The sequence below is a fragment of the Diceros bicornis genome, chromosome 35 (assembly GCF_020826845.1).
Source record: "Diceros bicornis minor isolate mBicDic1 chromosome 35, mDicBic1.mat.cur, whole genome shotgun sequence".
NCBI lineage: Eukaryota > Metazoa > Chordata > Mammalia > Perissodactyla > Rhinocerotidae > Diceros > Diceros bicornis.
In genome coordinates, this window is record NC_080774.1 from 9,657,695 (window position 1) to 9,684,796 (window position 27,102).

A 27,102-nucleotide genomic window follows, 5' to 3' on the forward strand; every position below is an offset into this window, starting at 1 on the left:
CTGGAAGGGAGGCATGTGACCCCAGCTCTGAGACCACATTAGGAGGACCCAGGGCCTAGTCTATCGTGCTGGGTCACCTCGGGCCAGCCCTTTCCCGTCTGTGACTCCATCAATCCAGCAAACAGGAGTCTGAGATAGACACAGAACAGGAGCACCGCCACCGTCCACCGAGCTCACAGCAGGCATTACTAGTCAATCGCAGGCTCTTTCCCTCTGAACTAGCATCGGGGCCAGAATCCCCCTCACCCCAGGCCCCCAGGCAGCCACCACGAACTCATCAGTGAGAAGAGCCAGGTTTTGACCATTCCATTTGCGCCCAACGTTCCTCCCAACTGTCAGGACTTCTGCTAATCGCTGACTTGCAAATCCTCACCACTCCCCACACCTTACCTCCCCTCTGAAAAGGAATTCTGCGACTCCATATCCCCTCAACTCCCTCTGGAAGGCTCTGCCCTTCTTCCACAGGATTCCGAAGGTTTACATCCCTGCTCTGACCCTTTTCAGCTGTGTAAACTCGGCAGCTTTCTCAACCTCTCTGAGTCTCAGTTTCCTCATCCGTAAAATGGGGCAGGTATCTGCCGCGAGAGGTTGTGAGAACGTGCCTGGCAAAGCACCAGCCTTGGGGGCACCCAGCACACACGGGTCACTTCTCTCGCAGGGCTGCTGCTGGCTCTGCCAGACAGATCAATCGAGGATTTTGATGGGAAAAAATGACACAACCAGCCATCATTACTTGACAAAATTCTGTTTATTGTATTTTAGCCTTTACATTCCCCCCCCCCCCAGGCTAGCTGATCTCTCCCCCGGCCCAACTCTGGAGCCTGACCTCATCTTGTGCTTTGGGGAGGGGGCATCCTCACCCAGCCCCCCAGGGAGGCCAGGGCATTGTACCTTTAAAGCTTGTAAACCTGCACCAGGCCTGGGCCAGAGCCACCATCCCCACCCCCGCACCCCAGGCCTCGGGAAGGGGGGATGGGAAGCGTACCAAACCCCAGAGACACCCGCCCAAGAGCAGGCTTGCCAGGAGAAGACAAAGCAGGTGAGTCGCGAGGCGCCCTTGTCTCCAGCCAGGCTCTGGGCCCTCCCCCTGGGGGCGGTGCCAACTGCCCTCTCACGGCCCCCTCCAGCCAAGCCCGAGCCCTGGCACCCCGGCCCTTCCCACCAGCCCAGGAGAAACAACAGCAGTGACAACACCAAACTTTGTTGCTAGGAAAAAACCACCCAAAATATTAAAAATTAAATTAAGAAGCCCCAGTCAACTGAGCCCGCAGTGAGCTGGCGATCGCACACACACAGACAGCCCCCACTCTCCCCCGGACCAGGCCTCCAAAGACAGCAGGGAGGGGCTCAATCTGGCACCAAGAGGGACTCTCTGGGGAAACAGAGGCTGGGTCCCCGGTGCAAGGCACGGAGGACTGTAAACATGACCCAGCATGAGGGCCAGGGTGTCCCAGCCCCCAAGATTCTCCGTGGATGGAGAACGGCCACTGTGGCGACGACAGGGACACGGCAGGGGCCTCAAAGCAAAGCGAGACCGGCCCCCCATCGGATTCTGGGGGTGGGAGGAGAGCTGGAAGGAGGGAGACGGTTGTGGAAGCTGAACATGGCTTTGCAGCCGTGTCTCTGTCCCTACGGGATCCGCACCTGAGCCCTTTCTGGGCAGTGAGTCAGCTCGCGGCCACTCCTCCCCGGGGAACCTGCTGGAAAGTCAGCTCAGGCCACGGTTACCCAGCCCGGGACTGGAGGCGGTCGGGCAGCTCCCGGGAGGCCCCGCGCCAGGCCAGGCGGAAGAGCCGGCTCGGGGGAAGGAGTGAAGGGTGTGGTCGGAGGGAGGGGAGCCGAGGGCCACACACGACGCAGGCAGGGCCCGAGGCCGGAGGGCGGCTCCCACCTCGGGCCTGGCTGAGCCCGGGGCAAAGTCCTGCCTCGGCCCCCTCCAGGCCAGGAGCCCTGGGGACCAGGCAGTCTCAGGTACCGGTCACGCCCTGAAAGCTGCCGCCGCTGCGCCTGGAGGCAGGCGGCCCGGAGCCGAGGAGGCAGGGCCCAGGCGTGGCGCCGCCTTCTCCCCGTGCGCGCCAGGCCCGGCCGACCGGCCAGCTGCCGTTCAGCCCACAGACCCTCGGCAGGTCCCAGTCGCCACAGCCGGGGCCTGTCGCCAGCAACGGGCCTTCGCTGGGTGATTCCGGCCGGGCCTGGGGCGGAGCTCCCTGCACACCAGCCCTCGGGCTTCTTGAGGCTCCTCCAGGCCCTGGATTCTCCCTCGAGTCAGGCACGGGGCGCCCACGAAGCCCGGCTTTCTGAGTCACACAGGTCCTAAAGCACCCTCAGAATCCAGCGTCTTCTCAGACCTTGAGTCCCCGCAACCAGGCTGCGCGCGCACCTCGAGGCAGGCCTGGACCCCGATGTCCCCCAGTCTCTCGGGGCTGGAGTCCTGCAGAACCAGGCCCCCGGCGCCCCCCGGCTGGCCTGGAGCCCGACGAGGCGCAGGCTCTCAGGGCTGGGCCCGGCTCCTGAGCCAGCGGCTGCGCAGGGCCCTGACCTCCCGGCCGTAGCTCTCGTGCAGCCGGGCGAAGGCGGCGGCGTCGGGGGGCGCGTCGGGCGCCGAGGCGCGGCGGCGGGGCGGCCGCGGCGGGGGCGCGGGGCCGGCGGGGGGCTCGGCGCTCCAGGCGGCGCGCGCGCTCTCCCTGCCGTCGGCGGGCGGGAGCGCGCGGGGCGCGGCGCCGGGCCGCATGGCCGCCAGCTGGCGCTCGAGCTCGCGCACGACGAGGCGCAGGTAGTCGAAGCTGGCGCGCGACAGCGCCTTCACCCAGCCCTCCAGCGCCGCCTGGCTCTCGGCCGCCAGCTCGTAGGCGCGCGCGCGGGCGCCGGCGAAGCGCACGGCGAAGGCGAACTCCTCGGCGGCCTCCACCAGCTCCACCGTGCAGCCCTCCAGGATGACGACGCCCACCGGCTCGCGGCTGGCCGCGTCCTCGAAGTAGAAGAGCATGTTGCCGCGCAGCACGAACCAGCGCCGGTGGTAGGCGGCGGCGCGGCCGCCCCGCTTGTACAGGAAGCCCGCGCGGTCGGCCGGCGCGCCGCTCGTCGCGTACGAGGCCAGGCTGCGCTCGTTGAGCTTCATGGGCGCCGGCGGGAGCGGGCCTGTCCCCGACCGGGAGCGGCGTTACTCCCGCGGGCCCCGCGCCCCGCGACCGCGCCGCCGCCCTCCCCCCGAGGAGCGGGCTGGGGCTCAGGGGCAGACTCCGCCTGCCCCGGCGCCCCCGGCCCTGCGGGAGCGGACCCAGGGTCGACCCCTCGAGGACCCGCCCGACGCCAGGCCCTGGCCCTCCCGCCGTGGGGGCCTCCTACACATGCCCAGCACTTAGATAGACTAACTCGTTTATCCCTAAGGCGGCCGAGCTTAACTGGCAGGGACCGGCATGACCCCCACTTGACAGACAGGGTAACAAAGCACAGAGAGGTTAGTCACTCGCCCAAGGTCACAAAGCAAGTTGGGCAGAGCTGAAATTCAAACCCAGGTCTCCTTTCGGGGGACCAGACCGGCTGGCCTTGTGTGGTTTCAGGTGCCAGCTCTGCTGATGTCACAGCTCAGCTTTGATCTGCCCATCACCAAATGTGGGTCTGACCAGAACCTACTTCACAGGGTTGTAGGGACTTCACGCATCAAGCATTTATTAAGCACCTACTGTGTGCCAGGCACTGTTCTAGGCACTAGGAACACAGCAGTAAACAAGAAGGGGAGGTCGCTGCCCTCCTGGTGCTGACCTACTAGTGGCAGGTGAAGGGGACAATTACCAAACAGATGGAATATGTCTGCACATGTTCTTAAGTGGAAAGTCTAAGACGGGGAGGGGTCAGGAGTGCTGGGGACCAGAGGAGTGTTTGACTTTAACAGGGAGGTCAAGAAAGGCTGTACTGAGAAGGTGACATTTGAGCAGAGACTGGAAGGAGGTGAGGGAGGGGACCCCTGGCACATGCCAGGCAGAGGGAACAGCAAGTGCAAAGGGCCTAAAGTGGGAACCTGCTGGTGTGTGAGCCAGGAGGCCAGTGAGGCTGGAGCCCAGTGAGAAAGGGGAGAGGTCAGAGCGGCAGAAAAGACTGTCATGAAATAATCCAGATCAAGGGCCCAGGGCCCGGCCCACACTTATAGGGATGTGACAAGGCGAGAGCATCGAGCGCCCATTTAAAATTGAGAAACCTAGCTGTATGCACTTGGGCCAGTGATTTTTATCTGCCTCCACCCAAGGAGTACATGATGGAGGCAACACTGGCCAGGTAGGACTTACTGGGAGGTGGCACATGGGTCCCCAGCATGGCCACACCTTCCCCTCGGGTTTTCCATGGCCACTTTGAGGACCCACTTCGTGCTACTGCTTCACAACCTCTGCCTAGGACACTAGCTACATTTTTCAAGAGGCAAAGTATGTCAAGTCCCTGGAATGCAGTAGGTGCTCAATTAACGTTCATTCCCCAGCCTGGGTGGTGCCTTACTCAGGGCCCTGAGGAATGAGGTATGGGTGGTGGCTCTCCTGGGAGCAGCTGGCCACAGCGGGGGCCCAGCCAGGCAACCTGACCCAGGGCAGAGAGGGCGATTGCTCCCTCGTCTCACCTGCCTAGGCAGTCAAGGAAAGCTTCTTGGAAGAGGCAACATAAGCCGTGATTTAGTTGCTGAAATCAGCCTGTCCTGACCTAGCAGCCAGGCCAAGGCCAGAGCCCTTGAAGGCTCAGGGTGTTTAATCTCTGCTCTGCCTCCCTGAGCTGTGTGACTTCAGACACGGGCCGCCCCTCTCTGAGCCTGAGTTTCTCTCTCTGCAAAATGGGACTCATGCATTCCCTCACACCCCCAACAACTCCCACGGGGACCTGGCCCCATGTCTCACAGGGACCACCCACCCTACTCGCCCGGTTTCCCTCCCACCTCTCAGGCCACCACTTACCTCCCTGCCCTCTGCCCAGCTCTGGGCTTGGCTTGCTCTTCTCTGGGTTCCAATGTCAGCTCTGTAGTGTTCAGGCTGTGTGACCCCGGGCAAGCGTTAAGCCTCTCTGGGCTTCTGTTTCCACATCTGTAAAATGGGATCGTAACAGCACCTAAGTCGGGGTGGTTGTAACAATGACACAATGACTACATAGAAGCAGCGAGCATGGGGCCCAGCAGCCGGTATGTGCTCACCGGTGGTAGCTGTGGATGGTCTTCTTGGCCCCCCTAAGTGCTCCTCTCAGCGCTGTCTCAGCAAATGGCCCTCGGTTCCCCCCACCCCACTCTGATCACTCATCAAGTCCAGTCGATCCCCCCTCCAACCTCTTCCAGATCAGTGCCCTCCTCTCTGCCCGCTGCCACCTCATTCCAGCCCCCATCCTCACGTGCCTGGATGGCTCGGTAGCCCCTTCACGGGTCTCCTGCTTCCATCCTCGCCCCTTCCCCGTCCACGTGCCTCAGGGCAAGATCCTAACTCCTCCGCAGGCCCCTGCCCTGGCCCCACTGAACTCCATTCCCCACCGGGAGACTCCGTTAAAACTACATCCAACACACGCCTCCTCCACTGGGAACTCTCCCACAGCTCCCTACTTCCCAGTATCAGATGCAGTCCTCCTGGCGGAGGCCTCCCAGCGCCCTTCCCCACCTGCTTCCCCCTGCTCACTGGGCTCCAGGGCCCCTGGCCTCCCTGCTGTTCCTCAAACACATCGAGCACACTCGCACCTCAGGGCCTCTGCCTTGGCTGTTCCCTCTGCCTGAAACGCCCTTCCCATACCTTCACATGGCCAACTCCTCATCTTTCAATTTCAGCTTGACTATCACCTCCTCAGGCCAGTTCCCTGACCACCCTGTATACAGGGACCCCCCTCCAGGTCACTCTCCTGCACCCCAATCTGAAATTACCTGGGTCATTTTTGCCTGCTCCAGGAGGGCAGGGGATTCCAGCGCCCGGCATGTAGTTGGTGCTCAAACACCTATGGAATGAATCAAACAGTTACCTTCCTAAAGCTTTCACCAGCCCCTGAGGGGGGTCTGTGCTCCATCCCGCATTCACAGCATGGAAGCTGGCACACAGAGAGGGCAAGGAACTTGCCCTGAGGCACAGGCTGTGCCCGGAGTCGCATGCTCTAGGCAGCCAGCCCAAAGGGGCTGCTCTTGAGGTCTCTTCACCCCATTAAGGCCAAGAAAAGAGCGATGCCCCTCACGCCCAGCAGCCCCCCTCCCCCTACTGCCCAAACCAGGCCAGCCCGCCCAAGGTCACAGGCGCATAGGACCCGTCCTGCCCCTGGCCCCAACCCAGCACGGAAGGGGGCAGGAAGCAGCAGGCGCCCTCCGGGAGGGCCTGGGCCCTGCTTATCTCCCCACACTCATGCTGTTTTCCAAGAAGTTCAGAGTCCGCTGATTTAACCGGCCGCGGCCAGGCAGGAAGCTGGAGGGGGCCGGCCCCTCTAGGTCCCAGGGCCAAGTTCCCGCCTCCACCAGTCCAGGCTGGAGGGCCTTGAGAAAGTCACTTCACCTTTCCGAGCCTCAGTTTCCTCGTCTGTCAAGTGGGCTGTGGAGAGGATGCAATGAGCTAAAACGAGGACAACCCACTGGCAAGCCATGAGAAAGGCACCAGAACACCCGGCTGTGAGTCGGGGTTCTCACAGCCCTGTCTGTCAAATGAGAACGTTAATATCCACCACTCCGGGAAGGGTGGGATAAATTAATCCTGAAGAGCCATTTTGCAAAATGCTTAGCAGGAGGGAGCACACTGAAGGAAGCTGTCCAAAGGGCAAATAAGTAGCTCGAGGTCTCACAGCTGACCCAGAAACCAGGACTTGAGGAAACTGAGGCACGGCACCGTGGCACTCACTTCCAAGAAAGAAGCCAGATCCGCAGGTCCTGGCGGTGGAATCCCGGCCACCAGTGTCCCCGAGCAGTGGGCCTGGGGGAGAGGGTGGGTGTGGCAGGCACAGGCAGAATAACACGTGCCCAGAGCGCCTGTCCCGGGCCGGGGCCCCGGGGACCAGGAGCCCCGCAGGCTGGAGGCAGCTCCGCTGCCCACCGCAGAGGCTGGTCCTCCAGTCTGGCCCTGCTCCCGGCTGCCCCGTTCCTTTGTGTGGGGTGTTTCTCAGAGGACAGCCAGAGCCCCGGACGGGGGTCAGCGGCAGCAGGTGGGAGCAAATGGGGGCCTGTCCGCAGAGTCCCTAGCGACCCTATGGTCCCCTATGGGGTCGGGTCATCGGCCAAGTCCGCGGGGCAGAGGGGTCCCGAATGGGGAAATTACACCGGCGAGGAGGCGCAGAAGGGCCGATCCCCGTCTCTCCGGACGGCCGGGGACCCCGAAGCCCACCCACGGCGGCGCGACCCGGCCCCGCGGCCCCCGCGGCCCCCCGCAGGTCCCCCCGGCCGGCCTTACCTCGCGGCGCGGCCTAGGGCGGCGGCGGCGGGACGGGAGGCGCGGGGCCGGGGGGCGGCCCGGCCATCGCCCGGGACCCGCTCGGTGGCGGCGATCGCGGCGCGGCTTTGTCTCCCGGGTGGCCGGGCCGGCGCAGCCGCGGGAGAGCGCGGGTCGGACGGAAGGAGGCGGGGGCGGCCGGACACTCCTCGAGCCCCGGGCGCGCCCCTTTAACCCTTCCCGGCCCGCCCGCGCCGGGCCCGCCCCCGCGCTCCTCCCGCCCCCGGATTGGCCAGTGCCGGCCTGGCCCGCCCCCGGATTCGCCACGCCCCCGTGGGCCCGCCCCCGGAACCACTCTTAAAGAGACCGCGACTGGTTCAGGAATCGCCAGTGCCCTATTTCAGGAAAGGATTCCGTCCCCGAGACTCGACGCGCTTGCAGGCGTCAGGACGGGCGGCGGATTCGCCCGGAAAAAGTCCTGGGCAGGGCCTCTCGCCGAAGCCCTGGGGCCTGGAGTCCGAGCTCCGCCCTGCTGGGGTTGGCGGATTTAGCAAATTTAATGCCCAGCTAAATTTGAAAAATAACTGCTGAAAGTTTGTGGTTTATTGAAAAAAGCTGAATACACGACATTTCGGGCGTTCTGAGAAAGTCAACAGACGACTGTACTATATGTACCGGACGCCTGGCGACCCTGCCCCTTGTCCCAGGTGAGGAGGGAAAGTTCTGGATTTGGCAGGCTTGGGGTCAAGTCCCGCTAAGCCGTTTAGTCACTTCACTTCTCTCGGCCTCGGTTTCCTCGTCTGGAAAATAAAGACAGTCATCGTGTATCAAGTTCATGGCACACAGGAGGGGCTCTCAACAAACAGGGATTGCTGTATCTTTTTGTTCTACCCAAAACAACACAGCTCCACCTCCCTGGTCCTGTCTCTGCTTCCTGCCCTTGCGCCTCCCCAGCACCCTCCTCTGATGGCAGGGGAGAACAGGACAGACCAGGATCATCTATTCATCCTATGGCTGCTCGCTGAGCACCTACTGTGTGCCAGCACTGTTCCAGGCAGCGTTCCTGAATCAGTCAACAAACAAACAAGATGAGTTCTACAAGTGATTCCTGTTAGGAAGACTCAGCCATGGCAGTGGGTGGATTTTAGACACGGTGGTCAGGGAAAGCCTCTCTGAGGAGCAGAGACCTGAAGGAAGTCAGGGAGGGAGCCATGTGGCTGTCTGGGGGAAGCGTGTCCCAGGCAGAGGGACCAGCAAGTGCAAAGGCCCTGAGATGGGACCATCCCAAGCATGTTGGAAGAGTAGAGAGGAGGCCAGTGGGGCTGGGGCTGAGAGAGCAAGTGGGAGAATAGTAGGAAATGAACTCAGAGAGTTCAACCTGGCAAAGCCAGGTTGCTTAGGGCCTTGTGGATCATGGGAAAGATTTTGCTTTTACTCTGAGAAGAATAGGGAGCCACGGGAGGGTTTTGAGCAGAGGAGGGACATGATCTGTCTTAGGTTTAACATGGTCCCTGGCTGCTATGGGGAGGGTGGACTGTAGGGAGCAAGGAGAGAGGCCAGGAGACCAGGAAGGAAATTATTGCAGTGGTCCACGCAGGTGATGATGGTGGTTTAGAGCAAAGCAGAGGCAGTGGAGGTGGAGAGAAGCAGTTGAATTCTAGAGCCTGCCTGATAGTGAAGCCAGCGTAGAGGAAAGTAGGGCCAAGACCCAAGACGTGGAGAGAGACAGATACCTGATGATATCTGATATCTGCTGCACTCCTGGATCCAGTTGTACCTGATGCTGCCATAATTCCTCAGCCAGGAAAGGCAAGCTGGAATTTCCCCCAAATCGAGATGCTTCCCAGATGAGGAAAATGCCAGGCACAAGGGCATTTGGGCCGTGGTGTGGGGAAGATTTCCCAGAGGTCTGTGAGGCTTGGCTCTCAGAGCCCCTCCTGCTGGAGTCAAGGTTTGACATGGGTGGAAGAGGCAGAAATCAGAGCGAGGGCCTGGCATCTTTTTTTTCTTTTATTCCTTATTATTTATTTTTTTAATTGAGGTGAAATTCACATTAAAAAATTAACCACTTTAAAGTGAACAGAATGTATAACGTGGTGACTAGGCTGATGACAGTACAGTTCATCCACGTTACAGCACGTGTCGTGCCTCACTCCTTATGGCTGAGTCCTATTCCACTGTGTGAAGGGACCACGTTCGTTCAGCCTTTCATCCGTCGACGGACATCAGGTCATTTCCACCTCGGGCCACTGTGACTAGCCGAGCCTCTCTGTGGCTGGGAACTGGAGTGGGCTGGAGAAGGGCCGGGGGTTCAGAAGGACTGGATGGAAAGAGGGATTTGGGAACCAGGACTGGCTCGTGGCCACCATTAGCAACCCTGAGGATGTTACACCAAACCGGGTCTCGAGTCCGTCGCTTCTCTAGCTCTGCCACGGCTTCCCCGCTCCAGGCCGCCGTCGTCTCTCGCCAGGCCAGCCGCGGCGGCCTTCCCTCAGGTCTCCCTTCTGCCGCTCTGCCCCTGTACCCCCTGAATCCCTTCTCCACTGAGGGGTCCTAGGAGAACTGGAGTCAAATCAAGTCCTGGCACTCTCCTGCTCAAAGCCGTTCCGTGGCTCCCCGTTGCCTCAGGAGCAAGTCCAGATTCCTCCCCACGAGGGAGAAGGCCCTGCTTGTTCTGGCCTCTGCCCACCCCTCCAGCCTCCTCAAGCACGGTTTCCCAGCCCCACTCCCTCAGCTTCCCCACCTGGCCTGCCTCTCTTCCCAGAATGCACCGTGCTCCTGGCCTTTGCACATGCTGATCCCCTTCCAGGACTCATCCTTCAAGCCCTCGCTCAGCCACTGTCGCTTCCAGGAAAGCATATGACCCCCAGCCCCACCCCACTGAATTGAAAGCCTTTGTCTCCTCCAGTGAGTCATTCTCTCAACCAACATGGATCAAGCACTACTGCATCCCAGGCACCAGGCATACAGGTTAAAGACAGACAAGTACACGCATGTTCACAGCAGCACTGTTCACAACAGCCAAAAAGTGGAAACAACCCAGGTGTTCATCAACAGACGAATGGATAAACAGAATGTGGTCTATCCACACAAGGGAATACTACTCAGTCATGAAAAGGAATGGGGTATTGAGGCACGCTACAACGTGGATGGACCTCAGAAACATCATGCTGAGTGAGAGAAGCCAGACATAAAAGGGCCAGATGTTGTCGGATTCCATGTATATGAATTATCCAGAATAGATAAGTCCATAGAGATAGAAAGCATTTTGGTGGTTGCCAGGGACTAGGGGAAGGGGAGAATGGGAAGTGACTGCTTAATGGGCATGGGGTTTAAAAAAATGGGTACCGGGTTTTACTTTGGGGTGATGAAAATGATGGCTAGAGGCGGTGGATGCACAACTGTGTGAATGGACTAAATGCCACGGAATGGTACAGTTTAAAGTGGTCAATTTTGGGGGCCGGCCCGGTGGCACAAGCAGTTAAGTGCACGCTCTCCGCTGCGGCCGCCCAGGGTTCGCCGGTTCGGATCCTGGGCTCGTACCAACACACCGCTTGTCAAGCCATGCTGTGGTGGCGTCCCATATAAAGTGGAGGAAGATGGGCACGGATGTTAGCTCAGGGCCAGTCTTCCTCACAAAAAAAAAAAGAAAGAAAGAAAGTAAAGTGGTCAGTTTTGTGTCACGTGAATTTCACCTCAATAAATTGTTAAAAAAAAAAAAAAAGGACCAACACGTGCTCCTGCCCTCCCTTCCCAGGCAGAAAAAGGTGAAGCAACATCTACAGTACATGAGACGAAGTTAGGAGTCAAGTAGGAAAATAAAGCAGGGGAGAGCATGTGAGTTGTGAATGAGGATGGTGGACTTGCCATTTTAGCGAGGAGGGACCGGGGAAGACCTCCCAGAGAAGGTGCATTTGAGTAAAGACCTGAAGGGAATGAGGGCACAAGCTGTGCAGATATCCAGAGGGAAAAGCATTCCTGGCAGAGGGAACAGCAAATGATACGTTTCTTCAGAGGCAAGAAACGTATCAAGGAGGCCAGTGTGGCTGAAATAGAGGGAGTGAGGGGAGGGATGAGATCAAGGAGGCCTGTGGGCTTTTCTCAGAAGGCTGGGAGGTGAGGAGGAACTTGCCAAGGAGGTGAGAGGGCACAGGAGGTAGGAGAAAAACCAGGAGAAGCCAATAGCAGGTGGCGTTCCTGGGTTTGATGACTGCCTAACCCTCCCGTCTGTTAGCAGGTGGGTCCACGAGGGCAGGGAGCCTTGTCTGCTTTGTTTCTGCTGCGTCTCCAGTGCCAGGCACAATGCCCGGCACATAGTAGGGCAGCGCTCCCAGGAGGGTGCCCGCAGGACCCGCCATCTTGCATCCGGATCTCGGGCTCCAGTCCCGTCCTCTGATCCCCCCCTTCGCTCGGCCCCCAGCAGGGACAGATGGTCGTCCACGCTGGGGTCTGAGGTTGCGTTTCCTTCCATGGTGGCCGCCCCACCCCAGACCCAGCCAGCCCCAAGAGGGAACTGAAACTCGCCTCCACCACAACACTGGCCCAGGCCACACGCAGGGAGGGATGGGGGTGTGTGGGGGGGCCAGAGGCCCCACCTCCAGGGCCCCCCTCTGGTATACGTGGGGGAGAAGCCGGGACCTGTGCACCTCCAGCCAGGGGCCCGGGGCCTGGGTATGAGACCCGGGAGCTCCAGCCAGCTCATTCCATAGCCTCCCATGGAGGATTCCAGAACCCGGCCTTCATAGGTGGCATTGCTAAGTCCTCTCCTTGTCCTGTCCATCACTTATGGGGCTTCCCACCCCCTGTCCCCAAACCCTCTCCTCTGCGGCCCGCAGACCCCTGAATTCCTGACTGCTTTCTCCCAAGGAGCGATTTAAACCGCCTCTGAGTTTCACCTGCTCCTTACTGATAACCAAGGTGCACTGCACATCGGCCCAGGGCCGAGTTCCTTTTACACAGACCCTCATACTGTACCCTCAAGCCAAGGCTCAGAGAGGGTGAGTAACGTGCCCATGGTCACACAGCAAAGGGCAGGGCTGGGCCTACAACCCAAGCCTGTTGGATGCCGAAGCCCGTGCTCCTAACCACCCAGCCGCCTCCACGTCGAGTCCAAAGAGACCCGTCCCGGTACTGCCTAGCGAGACCCAGACTCACAGCCCCTTCCCCCAGCGCCGCCAAGGCCGCCTCTGGTGTGTGTGGTAAGTGGCGTATGCTTTCCTTCCTGCTACGCCAGGCCAGGACCTGAAGTGGGGCCTGGGGGGCACGATCCCTGAGCCAGACCCAAGACTGCAGAAGTGCAGGCGGAGGTCTGGCGCTTGCCCGCAAAGCCCAGACTCACAAAGCTGTGCGTAACCGTGCTTCGAGCTGGAAATGGATTCAACGTGCAGCCTGGGTGCCAATCCCCACTCTGCCAGTTTCAAGCTGTGTGACCTTCGGCAAGTCACTTCGCCTCTCTGTGCCTCTGTTTCCTTACCTGTAAGACAGAAGTAACAGTCCCCATCTCATGAGGTGTTACGAGGGATTTCAAGACCAAGAGCTCAGGTATGCTGACCACTTGCTGTGTGTTTTGCTTCTCATGACGAGGCTAAGAATTAGGGATGATTTTACAGATAAAAAAACCAAGCTGGCCTGGCTTGCCTGAACTCACTCAGCGAGCAAGTGGATTTGAATCCAGACAGTCTGGAGTCTACACCTTGCTGCCCTTCTGGGTAATAACATAAAGCCCTCGGAACAACACCAGCATACAGTAAGTGCTCAATAACTGTTAGGTGTTATTACCTTCTGCTCACAAGTTTTGGTTAGCAGTTCACACATCTTTGAGCAATAGAAAAATTTAAAAACAACTAAGTCATTATCTGGGAAATGTGCTGTTTGGGGGTAAAGAAAATCAAAATATAGGGTCCTTGGGGGAAATTTCTAATTTAAAATTTTTAAATTAAAACTGTTAATAAAAACTAAAAAGATTTGGGGACAGACCTGGATTCAAATCCTGCCTTGGAATCTGAGTAGCTGTGTGACCTTGGGCAAGTCACTTCACCTCTCTGAGCCTCGGTTTCTTCATCTGGAAAATGGAGATGATAGGGTTGTTGGCAGGATTCAGTGAGCTTCGAGGCCCTTGCTAACTTGTTGCTGTCTGTTTATTTAAGGGTTCACTTGCCAATTATCTGTTTCCTGGCATGAGAACAGACACAGTGTCTGTCGTGTTCTCCATTGTATCCCCAGTGCCTGGGACAGGGCCCGGCACATAGTAGAGGCTCAAAAATCTCAGCCTGCTGGGTAGAGTCGCCTCCTGACCCCATGGGGCCCCAGCTCCTCTCAGCCTGCCCAACTCCTGGTGCTCCAAACTTCCAACCCCAGGACCGCATCCTAGTCTCCCGTTTCAGGTATGAGAGGCCCATGAGGCACTTTTGGGTGATATGGTGACTGGGAGGCCCCACTGGTGTTCTTTGGCAGGAGTCTCTCAGTTGCCAAGTGGCTAAAAGCTCCACACAAACAGGCTTCAGCCAAAGAGAGAACTCTTTGGCTCACATGCCTGAGAAGTCTAAGAGTAACTGCTTTCAGGTATGGCTGGATCTAAAACATTACCTAAACATTATCTCAAAACATGACCATCAGAACTCAGTTTCTCTCTGTCTCTGAGTTTTGCGTTGCTCTGAGTGGATTCATTCTCAGGCAAGATGGCCCCCAGAAGCTCGGAGCTTGTGTCCTCCCAGCTCCAGAAGGAGTGGAAGGAGACATTTTCTTATTGGACAGTTCTGTTCAAGCTTGGAATTGATTCTCACTGGCCCTGTGGGTTCACCTGCCCGTCTCTGAACCAATCATTGGGTGGGGACGAGAAGGTCAGCCCCAGGGAACATCTTGAGCCGAGATTTCACAGAAAATCAGGTGTTGCTACCCTAAGAAGGGAAGTCAGGCAGCCACCCTGACGGCTACCGCTTGTGGGAACCCATCTCAGCAACGAAGGGAGCCCGCCTTGGGGAAAATGGAAATGTGGTCTCAGCTGCTCTCTGCACACCCCACCTCCCCCCGCCCTCAGCTTCCTGCTGCTGCTTCTAAGGTATTGCCAAATACTTCCCCCTCTCCTCTCCTTTCTTCCTCTCCTTGGTCCTGTGGTTTCTGCTGCCTCAGAGAGGTAAAGTCACTTGCCCAAGGTCGCACAGCCAGCACATGCGGCAGAGCCCAGAGGCACAGGCAGCTAGCCCCAGAGCCTGCTCTTGACTGGGGATAAGCGGAGTCTGCAGCACCCCATCCCCGGATAGCTGAAGGGAAGTGACTCAGCAGCCTGGCCTGAGGCTCTGAAGATAATCCCCTTCAATGCAAGCCTAGAGCCCCCGAGGGACAACCTTCCCATCCTGCCCGAGGCTCTTGTGGCTCACCCTGAAGCCATGCTCAGTCACCTGATGCTGGTGAGGGGCTCATGTGGCCACAGCGTGGTGACTGGGATCACGGAGCCGCCCGGGCTGACCTGCAGGTGAGGAGGGGCCCCCCAATAACATCCCATCCTCTGTGGGACCATCCTCGACCTCTGTCAGGTCCGGGTGGGGAGACCAACTTCCCAGCCTCCAGCAGCCCATTTTGGGGGTTGAGACCAGCCTGGAGGTAACTGGAGGAATAGAGAGGGCACAGCCCAAACCCCTCCAAATCCTCGCTCCCTTAGCTAACCTGGTTTTTTTTACATTTTTTTAATTGAGGTGAAATTCACATAACATGAAATTAACCATTTTAAAGTGGCACTTAGTCCCTTTACCATGTTGTGCAACCACCACCTCAATCTAGTTCCCAAACGTTTTCATCACCGGGAAAGGAAACCCCACACCCATCAGCAGTGTCTCCCACGCCCCTCCTCCCAGCCCTGGGCACTCGCCTGCGTCCCGTCTCTATGGATTCGCGGAGTCTGGACATTTCTCGTAAATGGACTCATATGACATGTGACCTTCTGTGTCTGACTTGTTTCACTCAGCATCATGTTTCGAGGTTTGTCCACAGAGTAGCCAGTGTCATTCCTTTCTAGGTATCGTTCCTTTATATGTAGCACGTTCTTCCTTAGTTTTCCTGGCTGAGGCTGGACCACATTCTGTTTGTCCATTCGTCCACTGATGGACATTTGGGTTGTTCCCACCTTTCGCCTGCTGTGAATATTGCTACTATGAGTGTTTGTGAACAAGTATCTGGTTGAGTACTGTTTTCAATTCTTTGGGGTCTGCACATTAGCTACCATTTGATGCTTCTTTTAATGTAGATGGGGAGGGGGGTATTAAGCTGTTCTCAGTCTCCTGCTCCTCAGTGTAAAGGAAGCTGATGATAATCAGCGTCATTGATGGAGTGTCCTGTGCTAAGTACTTTACACACATAATTTCTTTACTCTTCACAAATACTTTGTGGGGAGGTACTATTCTCATCTCCATTTTGCAGATGAGGAAACTGGGCCTCAGAGAGGTCAAACCAGCAGGAAGGTGACAGACTCAAGGCTCCCAGCACAGGCCTGTGCCTTGGATTCACCATCCACCAATAATCACCAACTGCCTACTATTTCACTTTGTCTCAACACAATATTGTGAGCGTCGTTATAACGTGTGCCAGGTCTGTGCTGCCTGCCCGGGATTCAAAGATGAGCAAAACTCCAGCCCCCGGGGACCGGCCCAGTGGTGTAGTGGTTAAGTTTGTGCACTCCGCCTCCATGGCCTGGGGTTCGCCCGTTTGGATCCTGGCTGCGGACCTACTCGCCGCTCGTCAGGCCATGCTGAGGGGGGGTCCGGTATAGAAGAGCCACAACTCTACAACTATGATACACAATTACGTACTGGGGTGATACACAATTACGTATTGGGGCTTTGGAGAGAAAAAAGAAAAAGAGGAAGATTAGCAACAATGTTAGTGCAGGACCGGAAAAAAAACCTCCAGCCCCGCCCTCCAGGAGCTGAGTCTGGGGATACACAGATGAATGAATGAGTAAGCGCAGCGTAAGGGACAAGCCCTCCGTCCCTCCATCCCTCGGAGGCTTGATACAGAGGAGGCAACATCCCCAGGGATCCCTGGTAGACCTCAGGTAGCAGTCACATTTTGGGTGGTTTTGAAGGATGTGTAGGAGTTTGCGAAGCGGAGGAAAAGGAAACAGAATGTCAGGCTGTGAGAATAGCATGGCACAGGTCTGGAAACATGAAACAAGGGACAGAAAGAGTCCGGTGTGACTGGAGCGTGGGTTGTTTGGTGGATATTTTCACGAGATGAGGTCAGTGGGGATGAGACTGGGAGGGGGCTTGGAATGTGAGGTGAGGCGTCCGAATTTTATTCAGAAGGTAGTGGGAGCCATGGAAGGTTCAGAGCAGGGGAGAGACATGGGCCATAATCAGATTTGTGCCTTGGGAATAAATAATAATAATAGACAGCATTTATGGAGCACTTACTGTGTGGCAGGGACTTCAGCATGAATTATTTTACTTAATTTTCACTACAATCCTATGAGTTAGATTCATCCTTTACCCCCATTTTACGGATGAAGAAACTGAGGCTCAGAGAGCCCAACTCACTGGCCCAGGGTGACCCAGCACTGAAGGAAGAAGCCAGGCATTAAACCATGCCCCAAAGCCGTGTTCTCGACCTTGGTGGAACGTGACGGTGGACGGGAGGTTCAGACCTGGAGCCTGCGAGGCGTCCAGGAAGGCGTGGGGGAATCCAGGGGCGACTCCAGGAGGAGGGGTCCAGGAGGGGGGCGGCGCCAGGCTGGGGCGCCTAAGGCTTCCCGGGAAGCCGCTCCCCAGGCCTCCGCCACCGGGGCCACCAGGGGGCGCCGGAGCCCCGCGTAGCCGCCCGCGGGCCCGCAGCCCGGGATCCCGGCCAAGCGCGCGCCCGGCTCGTGTGCCCCGCGCGGATCCCGGCCGGCGGGCACCGCTGCGGTAACGAGGTTGTCCGTCCTCCGCGGAGCCATTAGGGCCTTTAATTACCGGGATGGGAAGTGCATAATTATCTGCGGGGCCTCAGGCCACTGAGTCACTTCCCCTCAGACACCAGATTCCCCGGCGGAAGAGGGGGCGGCCGCGTTTCCCCGGGCCGGGCTGGGGGCCCCGGGGTGGGCGTGGGGGGCGCGGCCGCCGCGGGCGATTTTGGCCAAGGTCGGAATTCTGGAGCCCGAGTGCAAATCTCTGCCGGGCCGCGTACCAGCCTTGCGACTTGGGCAGGTCACTTCGCCTCCCTGTGCCTCAGTTTCCCAGTCTGTCAAATGGAGGGAAACAGCACTCTCTCCTTCATACACTTGTTGGGAAGATTAAATCGTTAATCCGTGTAAAGCCCTCAAAATAGTGCCTGGCACATAATGCTCCAATAATGATTAATTCTGTGATCACCATCATTATTATTATTACTCGGGCATAGTAAGAGCTGGGTTCTGCAACTGGAGAGGCCTTGAGTCCAGGGGGCTGCTTCAGTCACTGACCAGCTGAGTGACTCCGGGCCCATCAGCTTGCTGCCTTGTGCCTTGGATTCCTCGTCTGAAAAGGGGGAACATTCACAGCAGACCCCATGATGGGGAGGGGTGCAGGATGTAATATGACCGGGGATGGTCTCAGCTCAGTGCACACTTCTGTAAAGGAGTCCAGATTACAAAAACCCTTCATCCTCCTCCTAGGCGAAGACTTGGGGCAGTTTCAGAGTCGGAGGCCCTGGGAGGTCAGAAAGGGGAAGGAAGCAGGGCGTAGTGCAGCCGGCACCTGTGCTCAGCAGTTCAGACCCCAGCCCAGGAATCTGGCCACAGTGCTGACAGCCCAGCGGAAAGAGGAAGGGCCCCATTACATAATTCTTTTCTGGCCCGGGACTCCCCTTCCTGAACCTCCCAGCCTCAGTTGGGCCCTGATGGGTGGGGAAAGGCTTGAGCGGACACCCCCAGAGCCAGCCTGAGTTCTGTATTAGTTATGTGCAATGTAATAAATTGCTCCGTGACTCAGTGGCTTAAAATAGTAAGCATTTATTATTTCCTATGGTGTCAGGAATTTAGAAGCAGTGTAGCTGGGTGTGTCCACCTCAGGGTCTTTCGTGGAGTTGTCGTCTTCCCTCATCTGAAGGCTTGACTGGGGCTGGAGGATCCACTTCCAAGACGGTGCAGGCACAGGGCTGTTGGCGGGAGGCCTCAGTCCCCCACCACGTGGGCTTCTCCGTAAAGCTGCTTGAGTGTGCTCGTGCTGTGGTGGCAGAAAAAGAAGCAGGGTCAGAGATGGAGGGTGACGGCAGTGGAGAAGGGCTGTTCTGGGTTTGGTGGCCAGGGACCTCCAGGGAGTGAATGAAGTGAGGGATGGGAACATCTGGTGGAAGGGCATTTGGGGCAGAGGGAACAGCCCGTGCAAAGGCTCTGAAGTGGGAGCACGAAGGTGGTTTTGAGGGGCAGTGAGGATCCCGGTGATGACAGTCAGCATGCGGAACGTTCACTGAGCGCCTACTAGGGACCAGACAGCCTGCACTATCTCACTTCCCTCCCCCAACTACTGTTGCGCCCATTTTACAGACTGTGGCCGCTGAGGTTCAGGATACGGGAGTCTCCTGCTGGAGGTCACACAGCAGTACTGGGATGAAAAGCCAGGCCTGGAAAACTCCAGCACCTGCTGTCTTAGTCCATTGTGAGGGGACATAAATATTCAGTCCATTGCATTCCACCCTTGGCCCCCCAAAGTTCACGTCCTGCATGCATGCAAAATGCATTCATTCCATCCCAATAGCCCCAAGAGTCTTAATTCTTTCCGGCACCAACTGAAAAGTCTAATGTCTGAAGTCTCATCTAAATCAGCTGTGAGTGGGGCCGGCCCGGTGGTGCAAGCGATTAAGTGCACGCGCTCCGCTGCGGCGGCCCAGGGTTCGCAGGTTCGGATCCCAGGCGCGCACCGACGCACCGCTTGGCAAGCCATGCTGTGGCGGTGTTCCATATAAAGTGGAGGAAGATGGGCGTGGATGTTAGCCCAGGGCCAGTCTTCCTCGGAAAAAAAAAGAGGAGAGATTGGCAGATGTTAGCACAGGGCTGATCTCCTCACAAAAAAAAAAAAAAAAAAAAGTTTAGGGCCGGCCCTGTGGCTTAGCGGTTAAGTGCACTCGCTCCACTGCTGGCGGCTGGGGTTCGCATCCCGGGCGCGCACCGTCGCACCGCTTCTCCAGCCGTGCCGAGGCCTCATCCCACATACAGCAACTAGAAGGATGTGCAACTACGACATACAACTATCTACTGGGGCTTTGGGGGAAAAATAAATAAATAAATAAAATTAAATCAGCTGTAAGTGAGACTTCCAGTAAGATTCATTCTGATTCATTCTCCGGCAGATTCCTCTTCAGCTGTGAAATCACACATGTTGTGTGCTTCCAAAATACAATGGCGGGACAGGCAGAGGACAGACATTTCCATTCCAAAAGGGAGAAATGGAAAAGAAGAAAGGAGTGACAGGTCCTGAGAAAGTCCAAAACCTTGAGGCTCTAGAATAATCCTCTTTGGCTAGATGCTCTGCCCTCGAGGCATGCTGGGGCTGTGGTCCTGCCTTCCAGAGTCCCTCGGGCGGGGGGCTCTGCCTTCTGGACATACTGGGGTGGGAGGTCTTGACCTTGAGGCTTGCTGGGCAGGGGTGCTCCGCCGGCTTCGCTGGGCGCGGCCCGGCTGCAGCGCCCCGGGGCTGGAATGCCTGGAAGGGCTGGAATTGCACGCGGGTGGGTCTACCAGCCTGGAGTCACGCTGGTGGCCCCGCCCGCAGGGCTCTGCCGGTCACTGCCCTGGTGGGGACTCTCCGCGGCGGCCCTGCCCTGGAGGTAGCCCCCTGCCTGGGTTGTGAGCCCTGAGCTCCTTCGGAATCTGGGTGGAGGCGGCCACGCCCGCACAGCTTTAGGGTGCAGCGCACGCCGCGGGGGGCCTGCTGGAGACGCTCTTGGGCAGCTGGCTGTGACCTCCCCGGAGCGGAGCCCGGCTGCGGCGGCCCCTCCTTTGAAATCCCCCCGCCACCCGGGCCCTGGCGCTCTGGGCCGGGAGGGAAGCCCTGACGGTCTCCGACAGGCCTCGGGTCTCTTCCATCGTCTTGGACAGGCTTCCTCTGCCGTCTCCTCTTCCTCCTGGCCCTCACTGGAACGGCCGTCAGTGGTCCGTTCCCGGCAGTGCAGGCTTTTTCTAGCAATCACCCCCAACTCCTCCAGCCTCTACCCATCACCCAGTTCCAAAGCGACTTCCGCAGTTAAAGGTGCTTGTTACAGCAGCACCCCACTTCTCGGTACGGGTTTTCTGTCTTAGTCCGCTCGGGTTGCTGTAACAAAACGCTGTAGAAATACCACCTCCGTGGTTTATAAACAACACAGTAATCTCACAGTCCTGGAGGCTGGGAAGGCCAAGATCAAGATGCTGGCAGATTCCGGGTCTGGTGAGAGGCGCCTTTTGGTTCCTAGATGGTGCCTTCTAGCTGTAACCTCACACGACCCAGGGCAGAGGGGTCCCTCTGGGGTCTCTTTCACAAGGACACTCATCCCAGGCATGAGGACTCTGCCTCCTGACCTAGTCACCTCCCAGAGGCCCCACCTCCTCACACCAGCACCTTACGGGCTGGGATTTCCACGTGGATTGGGGGGATGTACACATTCAGTCTATCGCCCCAGCCATTGCCCAGCCAGGGGGAAGATTGGGGCTCAGGCCTCCTCACCTGTGGCCCAGCCCTTGTTCCCAGGAGGGAGAGGACGGGTCTGCAGAAGCACATTTCACAGATGTGGACACCAAGGCCGCCACACACTGGCTGGTGACCTTGGGCAGGAATCTTGGATCTCAAGCCTCAGTGTCCTCATCTGTAAAATGGGTGTGAGAGTCTATCCCACAGGGCAGGTCTCTGTGACCACCATTCTTTACAACCACCCCTCGAGGGACATACAACTCACCTCCAATTATAGTCATGCGTCGCTTAACAACGGGGATACATTCTGAGAAATGCATTGTTAGGTGATTTCATAGTTGTTGTGTGACCATCATAGGGTGTGCTTACACAAACCTAGACGGTACAGTGCACTACACACCCAGGCTCTTTGGCCCTAATCTCATGGGACCACTGTTGTACACACGGCCCGTCATTGACCATAGCGTCGTCATGCAGCACGTGCCTGTATAGACTATAATTAACACTTTTTTTTTTTTAAGGAGGAAGACTGGCCCCTGGGCTAACATCCCTGCCCATCTTCCTCTACTTTGTGTGGGACGCCACCACAGCATGGCTTGATAAGCGGTGCATCCGTGTGTGCCCGGGATCCGAACCTGCGAACCCCAGGCCACCCAAGCAGAGGGCGAGAGCTTAACCACTACACCACCAGCAGGCCCCTATCATCAACATTCTTTATTGAGCACATGCTATGCAGGGGTGCAGCCCAACTTCCCAAGCCCTTAACGTAAGTTTTCTCATCAAATTCTCCCCCACAACCCAGTGAGGTCAGCCTGATGATGGTCCCCATTTTACAGATGAGGAAACTGAGGCCTAGAGAGCCTAAGTGATCAACAGCTAAGAAGATGCAGAACACAGACTTCTAAACCTGCCTGGTGACCCCAGAGCCTTCCTTCTTGATTATGGGCCCCACAGACAATGGCGTCCTGTCTTTGAAGACTGTCCTTGAGAGACTCTGCTCAGGGCTAATGACTCAACTTTTCAGTGCCTGTTTCCTCCTCACATAATGGGGACAATAATAACAATAGCAGCACTTACCCCAGGGCTGCCTCGAGCATTAAATGAACTAACACATGTAAGACGAGCAGAGCTGCACTGTGCAGTGCAGGAGCCGCTGGCAACATGTGCTGTTTACACTTTAATTCCTTACCATTAAATAAAGTTACAGATTCACTTCCTCGGTGACAATGGCCACATTTCAAGTGCTCAGTAGCCTTATGTGGCTAGTGGTGACCATATTGGACAGGGCAGATATAACATTTCCATCGTGACAGAAAGTTCCATTTGTCAGAGCTGGTATAGAGCAAAGCTTGGCATGAAGCAAGGCTGAAAAACGATCAATCATATTATTATTAATCCTAGATTATTAGCTATTATAATTATAGTGTTATCATATCTATTACTGTTAATCCTATTCTAGCCTATTGTTATTTTTATATTTATTATTATTAGTCCTGCAACTATTAAGTGTGATTATTGTTAGTCCTAGAACTGTTAACTATTATTGTATTATTATATTACATTTATTATTAATCTTATTACTAACCTATTGTTATTTTATATTTATTACTAATCTCTTAACCATTAGCTCCTATTATCACTATTAACCCTAGACTTAGCTGTTATTACATTTATTATTACTACTAATATCCTATTGTTATCTTATATTTGCTATTAATCCTGTAATAGCTAATAGTAACTATTATTATTATATAATTATTATTATTAATTAGATTTGTTAACTATTGTTACATTATTATATTTATTGTGATCAATCCTTTTATTAGCATCCTGTACTGGTTAACGTTTGTTTTGTTATTGTTGTAACTGGTAATGTTACTATTAACGGTGTTAATCAGTGTCTGTCAATATTGTCATGGACTATTGTTTTGTTGTTATTAATCCTGAGAGTCTAGCCGGAACCTGGCGGCAGCAGGTGCTCTCCTGGTCAGCCTTTCTCGCCGTGGGGGAAGGAAGGGCGGTGGGACCTGCCCGGCTCAGCCCGCCCTCTCCTTTCAGGGGAATTCGCGTGAAGCTCTTTCTCTGGGCCCCAGCGACCTGTGAAGTGGGAGGAGCGGGGCAGCGTCCCCGCGGAGAGGATGCAATCGCTGCTCTGAGCCGGGATGCTCTCAAATCTAGGGCGAGGCGATGGCAGGGGTATTCGTTGTAAACCTTTGCCTTTCTAAGGAAAAACAAAAACAAAAGGTGTGAAGTCTCGATCTGGGGGAGCGTTGAAACGAGAAACTGGACGCTGGGGGGGACGCCTGGCGACAAGAAATTAAGCGAGAAAGGAAACCGCTTTGGGCCTCAGAGAAATCTGGCGCGAGAGAAGCCTTGCACTGTGATTAAAAAGGGGAAGAACCACAAGTCTCCATTTAAGTCAGCGGCACTGCTGTCTGGGCAGTGAGAGGGAAAGTGCTTGTGGCTGGCTGATTTCGGCAACCATTTGACAACTGTTGTGTACCTGGCTGCTCTGTGCGTGCTGCCTGGCAGCTGTGTGACTGCAGGCAAGTAACTGCTCTCTTTGGGCCTCAGTCTCCCCAAGAGGAATAAAGAGATAATAATAAAAGGTGATCAGTTTAGACTTCCCTGATACCTTCCCCCTTGTCCTGCATCCTCAGATGCTGTGTGAACATCACTGGGGCACCTCCTAAAAATTGCCACCTGCAGGCTTTGCAGCTCAAATCCAAAGCTCAACAGGTCCTTCTGCTCAAAACCCGCCATGGCCCCCTATTGCCCTCAAGAGAATTCCCCAACTTGCCACCAGGACCATTCAAGTCTCCATGTGACAGATCCGCCTTTCCAACATCGTCCCTTCCCATCTATCAGTCTAGGTAGCACCACTGCCTTCCTGACTTTCCTCGAACACACCAAGCTATCCCACCTCGGGACCTTTGCACTTGCTGTTCCTTTGGCCTGGAAGGCCCTTGTCTCAGATCTTATCATGCCTGGATTCTTCTTGCTGGGGGCTGGGGGGAGGGGCAGTCTCAGCACAAGTGTTAGCTCCTCAGAGAGGTCCTCCCCAAGACTCCAGCCTGACAGTCCCTTCCCGCTCTCCACCCCGTAACTCTTTTGTCCTCTTTATAACACATTATCCCATTTATTTATTTATCTGTGCTCTGTGTCCCCTCACCAGAATGTCAGCTCCAGGAGGGCAGGGAGATTTGTCTGTCTGGTTCACTGCTGGGTCTCCAGCATCTAGAACAGTGCCTGGCACACAGTAGGTACTTAATACATATCTGTGGAAAGCACATGTTTGTGGCCAGTTCCTTCAAGGTTATTGGACCCCAAGGACCCTACAGCGGATCAGCCCCCTTCCCCCATCTGGGTGGGGTCTGGAAATCCCCACCTTCTGGGGAACCCCTTCCTGTAGCTTCAAGGGCGGACTCAGGCCTCATGGTTTAACAAACACTCAAGAGTGTTTTCTGCTGGGCAAAGCCCCATGCTTCCATGCATGAACTCATTTCATCCTCACACCACCCAGCGGAGTGGGTACTCTTGTTATTTCCATTTCATCGGTGAGGAAATCGACGTATGGAGAAGTCAAGTCATTTGCCCACGACTAGTAAGAGGGGGAGGTGGTGGAATGGAGGGGTGAACTGTCTGGGAAGGGGTGATGTGTGTGGCCCCTGCAAGCCAGGGGCGTGGGCGACTTGTTTCCTGTTGTGGGAGGGGAGAGAAGAATACACATTCCTCTCTCCCCTCCCACCCACGTGTTGGGGGAAGGGCTGGCTGAGTGTATGCTCCACTTCAGACTAGGGGGGACCCCACCGTCAACCTCATGCCACGTAAGGGCTGTACAGAAAATGAAAGTAGCCCGCGAGAGAACAGAGAGGGAGGCCCAGAGGGCGTGGGAGCCAGCGGTCTGGGAGGGCTTCCTGGAGAAAGATGCGCTCCTGGAGTGGGGGGCCGGGTGGCTCGATGGAGGTCGGTCTATACGCGCATAGGCTGCGACAGGAGCAGAGCTGAGGGTGGGGACGGAACCCGAATGGGGGGCTGGGGCCGTGGCGGGTCGGCTCGGCAGAGTCGCGGATAGCCGGGGCCGGGCGGGGTCGGGATCCTTCCCCGGGTGATGAAAGCTGCGGTCGCTATTGCACGGACAGGTCCGGCGCGGGCAGATAAGGCCCTGCAGCAGGGAGCCGGCGGGCGCGCCCCCTCGAGGCCAGGCGGCTCGGCCCGGCCCCGCCCCCGGCCCCGCCCCGCAGCCGGAGACACCCGGGGGTCTGCGGGCGCGGGTGGGCGGGGCCACAGTTGCCCCGCCCCTCCGGCCGTGCATTCCCTTCTTTAGGCTGCGCGACGCAAAATCGGGGGGCGAGCAGTGGGCGTGGCTTGACCAGGCCCCGCCTCTCGCCGGGCCCGCTCGGAGCCCCCAGGTCCTGGTCAGCCCCGGAGGAGCAGGGCTGGTGGGCGGGGCCAGGTCTGGCCCCGCCCCCAGGGCTGCCCAGCCGGGCTCTCGGGCGGCGCGGGGCGTGGCCTCGCGTGGCCCCGCCCCGCCGGCGCCCTCCCCGCCCGGCGCCGCGAGCGCGGCCGGTTCCTCTTTACATAACGGCGCGGGGCGGCATGGGCTCGGGCCACCGCCTCCGCCCGGCCGCCCGCCCGGACTGTCGCGGCCCGCGGTGGCCACGGCGGCGGCAGCCGAGTTTCCCCGGCGGCGGCCCGGGGGCGCATCCTCCCGCAACTGTCAAGCGCTGGCGGCGGAAATGATGAGGCGCTGGCCATTTTCCGAGCCCGGGTTTCCTGCCTGAGCGCCGCTCGATAGAGCCGCGAGCCAGCAGCCGGCGCGCGGCGAGGACGCTCCGGGCGGGCCCGCCCGCCCCCCGGGGTCTCGGCGGGCCGGAGGCGCGCGGCGCCATGGGCCGGCCGGGCCCGGACCCCCTGTCTGTCAGGTAAGGCGCCCCCGCGCCGCCCCCTCGGGGCCGGACGGCTCGACGGGGGAGGAGGCCCCGGGCTCGGTCCTGCCCGGTGTCTGCGCGCCCGCGCCCAGCCCGAAGCGGGGTCCTGCCGCTGGCCCAGGTGGGGCGCCCGGGGGACCCCGCCCCAGCTCCCGCGACACCCTCCGGGCCGACACCCCACCCGCACACGTGCTGGGATGTAGCGGGGGAGCCGAGGCGGTGGCGGAGGCGCCCAGAGAGGGTATGGCTCCTACCCCCGGGCCACCCCCTATCGCGGCCCCGCCGGTCGGGGACAGCAGTCCCCCTCAACCTGTGTCTGGTGAGGAGGGTCGGGGGTCACCGCCGGGTCCCCTGAAAGTGAAAGTAGTCAAACTGAGGCTGCCAGGATGGAAGAGCCCTCCCCACTCTCCCAGGCCATGTGGCTGAGAGGGGAGCCCCCGATTCCAGAAGCCCCCCTCCCCGCTTTCTGCATCACGGAGTTGGGCCTGGCCAGGTGTCCCCATGCCAATGAATTTGGGGGTTCGCAAGGGTTAGGGATCCCAGAGCACAGGTGTCTTTGGCCTGGTACCCGCACACCCCCGACCTGGGACTCCAGGGAAATCCTCCCACCAAAAACACTGGATGGGGTGGGGAGCGCTGGTCTTATAGGGCAGCAGGGCTGGCTGGCGGGCTATTTCAGAGGCCTTTAATGCCTGGTGCAGAAATCCCCGCCCTGCCCTCCTTCTGGCCGTGGGGGCTTTTGGGGCGATGGGGACTGCCTTTGAGGAACTGGGGCGGGGGCCTGCCTGCCTGTCCCGCTTCTTTTTTTTCTTTAGTTTCCTCATTCTCCTGTTTCTCTTCCCCATTCCCGGGCCACGATGATGTAGGTGAGGAGGGCGCTGCCTGCAGCTGGGGGCCTCCGGGGAGGGGCATGGCCAGGCCCGACTGAGTGGGAGGAAGTGAAATCGGGCTGCGGGTGGGGGCTTTGGAGCAGAGGGCCTGGCAAGGCGATGTCTGCAGGGCCGAGGTCCAGCTTTGGGGACAGGAGGGGCTGGGATCTGACCCGCACCCCCCTTGCCTGGGAGATGACCATCCCCTGACACCCGCCAGCTGCCAGGCTCAGCTAGGGCAGCCAGCCCATCCTGCCTCCCCGTTTACAGTCCAGCCTCGGGGCCCCTGCCAGGGCGGTGGGCGCATGGGTCTCCAGGGTTGTGGGCGCGCATTGTGTCT

General features: G+C 57.8%; 2 protein-coding genes across 5 annotated transcripts in view; one reads left to right on the forward strand and one right to left on the reverse strand.

The window, feature by feature from the left end:
- Positions 1–1,892: 1,892 nt before the first annotated feature.
- On the reverse strand, positions 1,893–7,499 carry PHETA1 (PH domain containing endocytic trafficking adaptor 1). 3 transcript variants are annotated; one of them, XM_058531417.1, is made up of 5 exons: positions 7,374–7,499; positions 6,828–6,899; positions 5,876–5,946; positions 4,935–5,060; positions 1,893–3,138 (listed from the first exon to the last, which is right to left on the reverse strand). In XM_058531417.1, the coding sequence occupies exon 5, from the start codon at positions 3,116–3,118 to the stop codon at positions 2,492–2,494; it is 627 nt and encodes a 208-aa protein (XP_058387400.1). In that variant the 5' UTR covers positions 3,119–3,138; positions 4,935–5,060; positions 5,876–5,946; positions 6,828–6,899; positions 7,374–7,499; the 3' UTR covers positions 1,893–2,491. The 3 variants fall into 3 exon arrangements, with proteins under 3 accessions (XP_058387400.1, XP_058387398.1, XP_058387399.1); XM_058531415.1 differs by lacking the exon at positions 6,828–6,899 and having other exon boundaries at positions 7,374–7,498; XM_058531416.1 differs by lacking the exons at positions 6,828–6,899; positions 7,374–7,499 and adding an exon at positions 6,489–6,819.
- Positions 7,500–25,607: 18,108 nt separating this feature from the next.
- The window catches only part of SH2B3 (SH2B adaptor protein 3), a 36,127-nt gene continuing 34,632 nt past the window's right edge, over positions 25,608–27,102 (forward strand). For both annotated transcript variants that reach the window (XM_058531418.1, XM_058531419.1), the window contains exon 1: positions 25,608–25,887. The gene's annotated coding sequence lies outside the window, so the exon portion shown is untranslated. The remainder of the gene's footprint in view (positions 25,888–27,102) is intronic.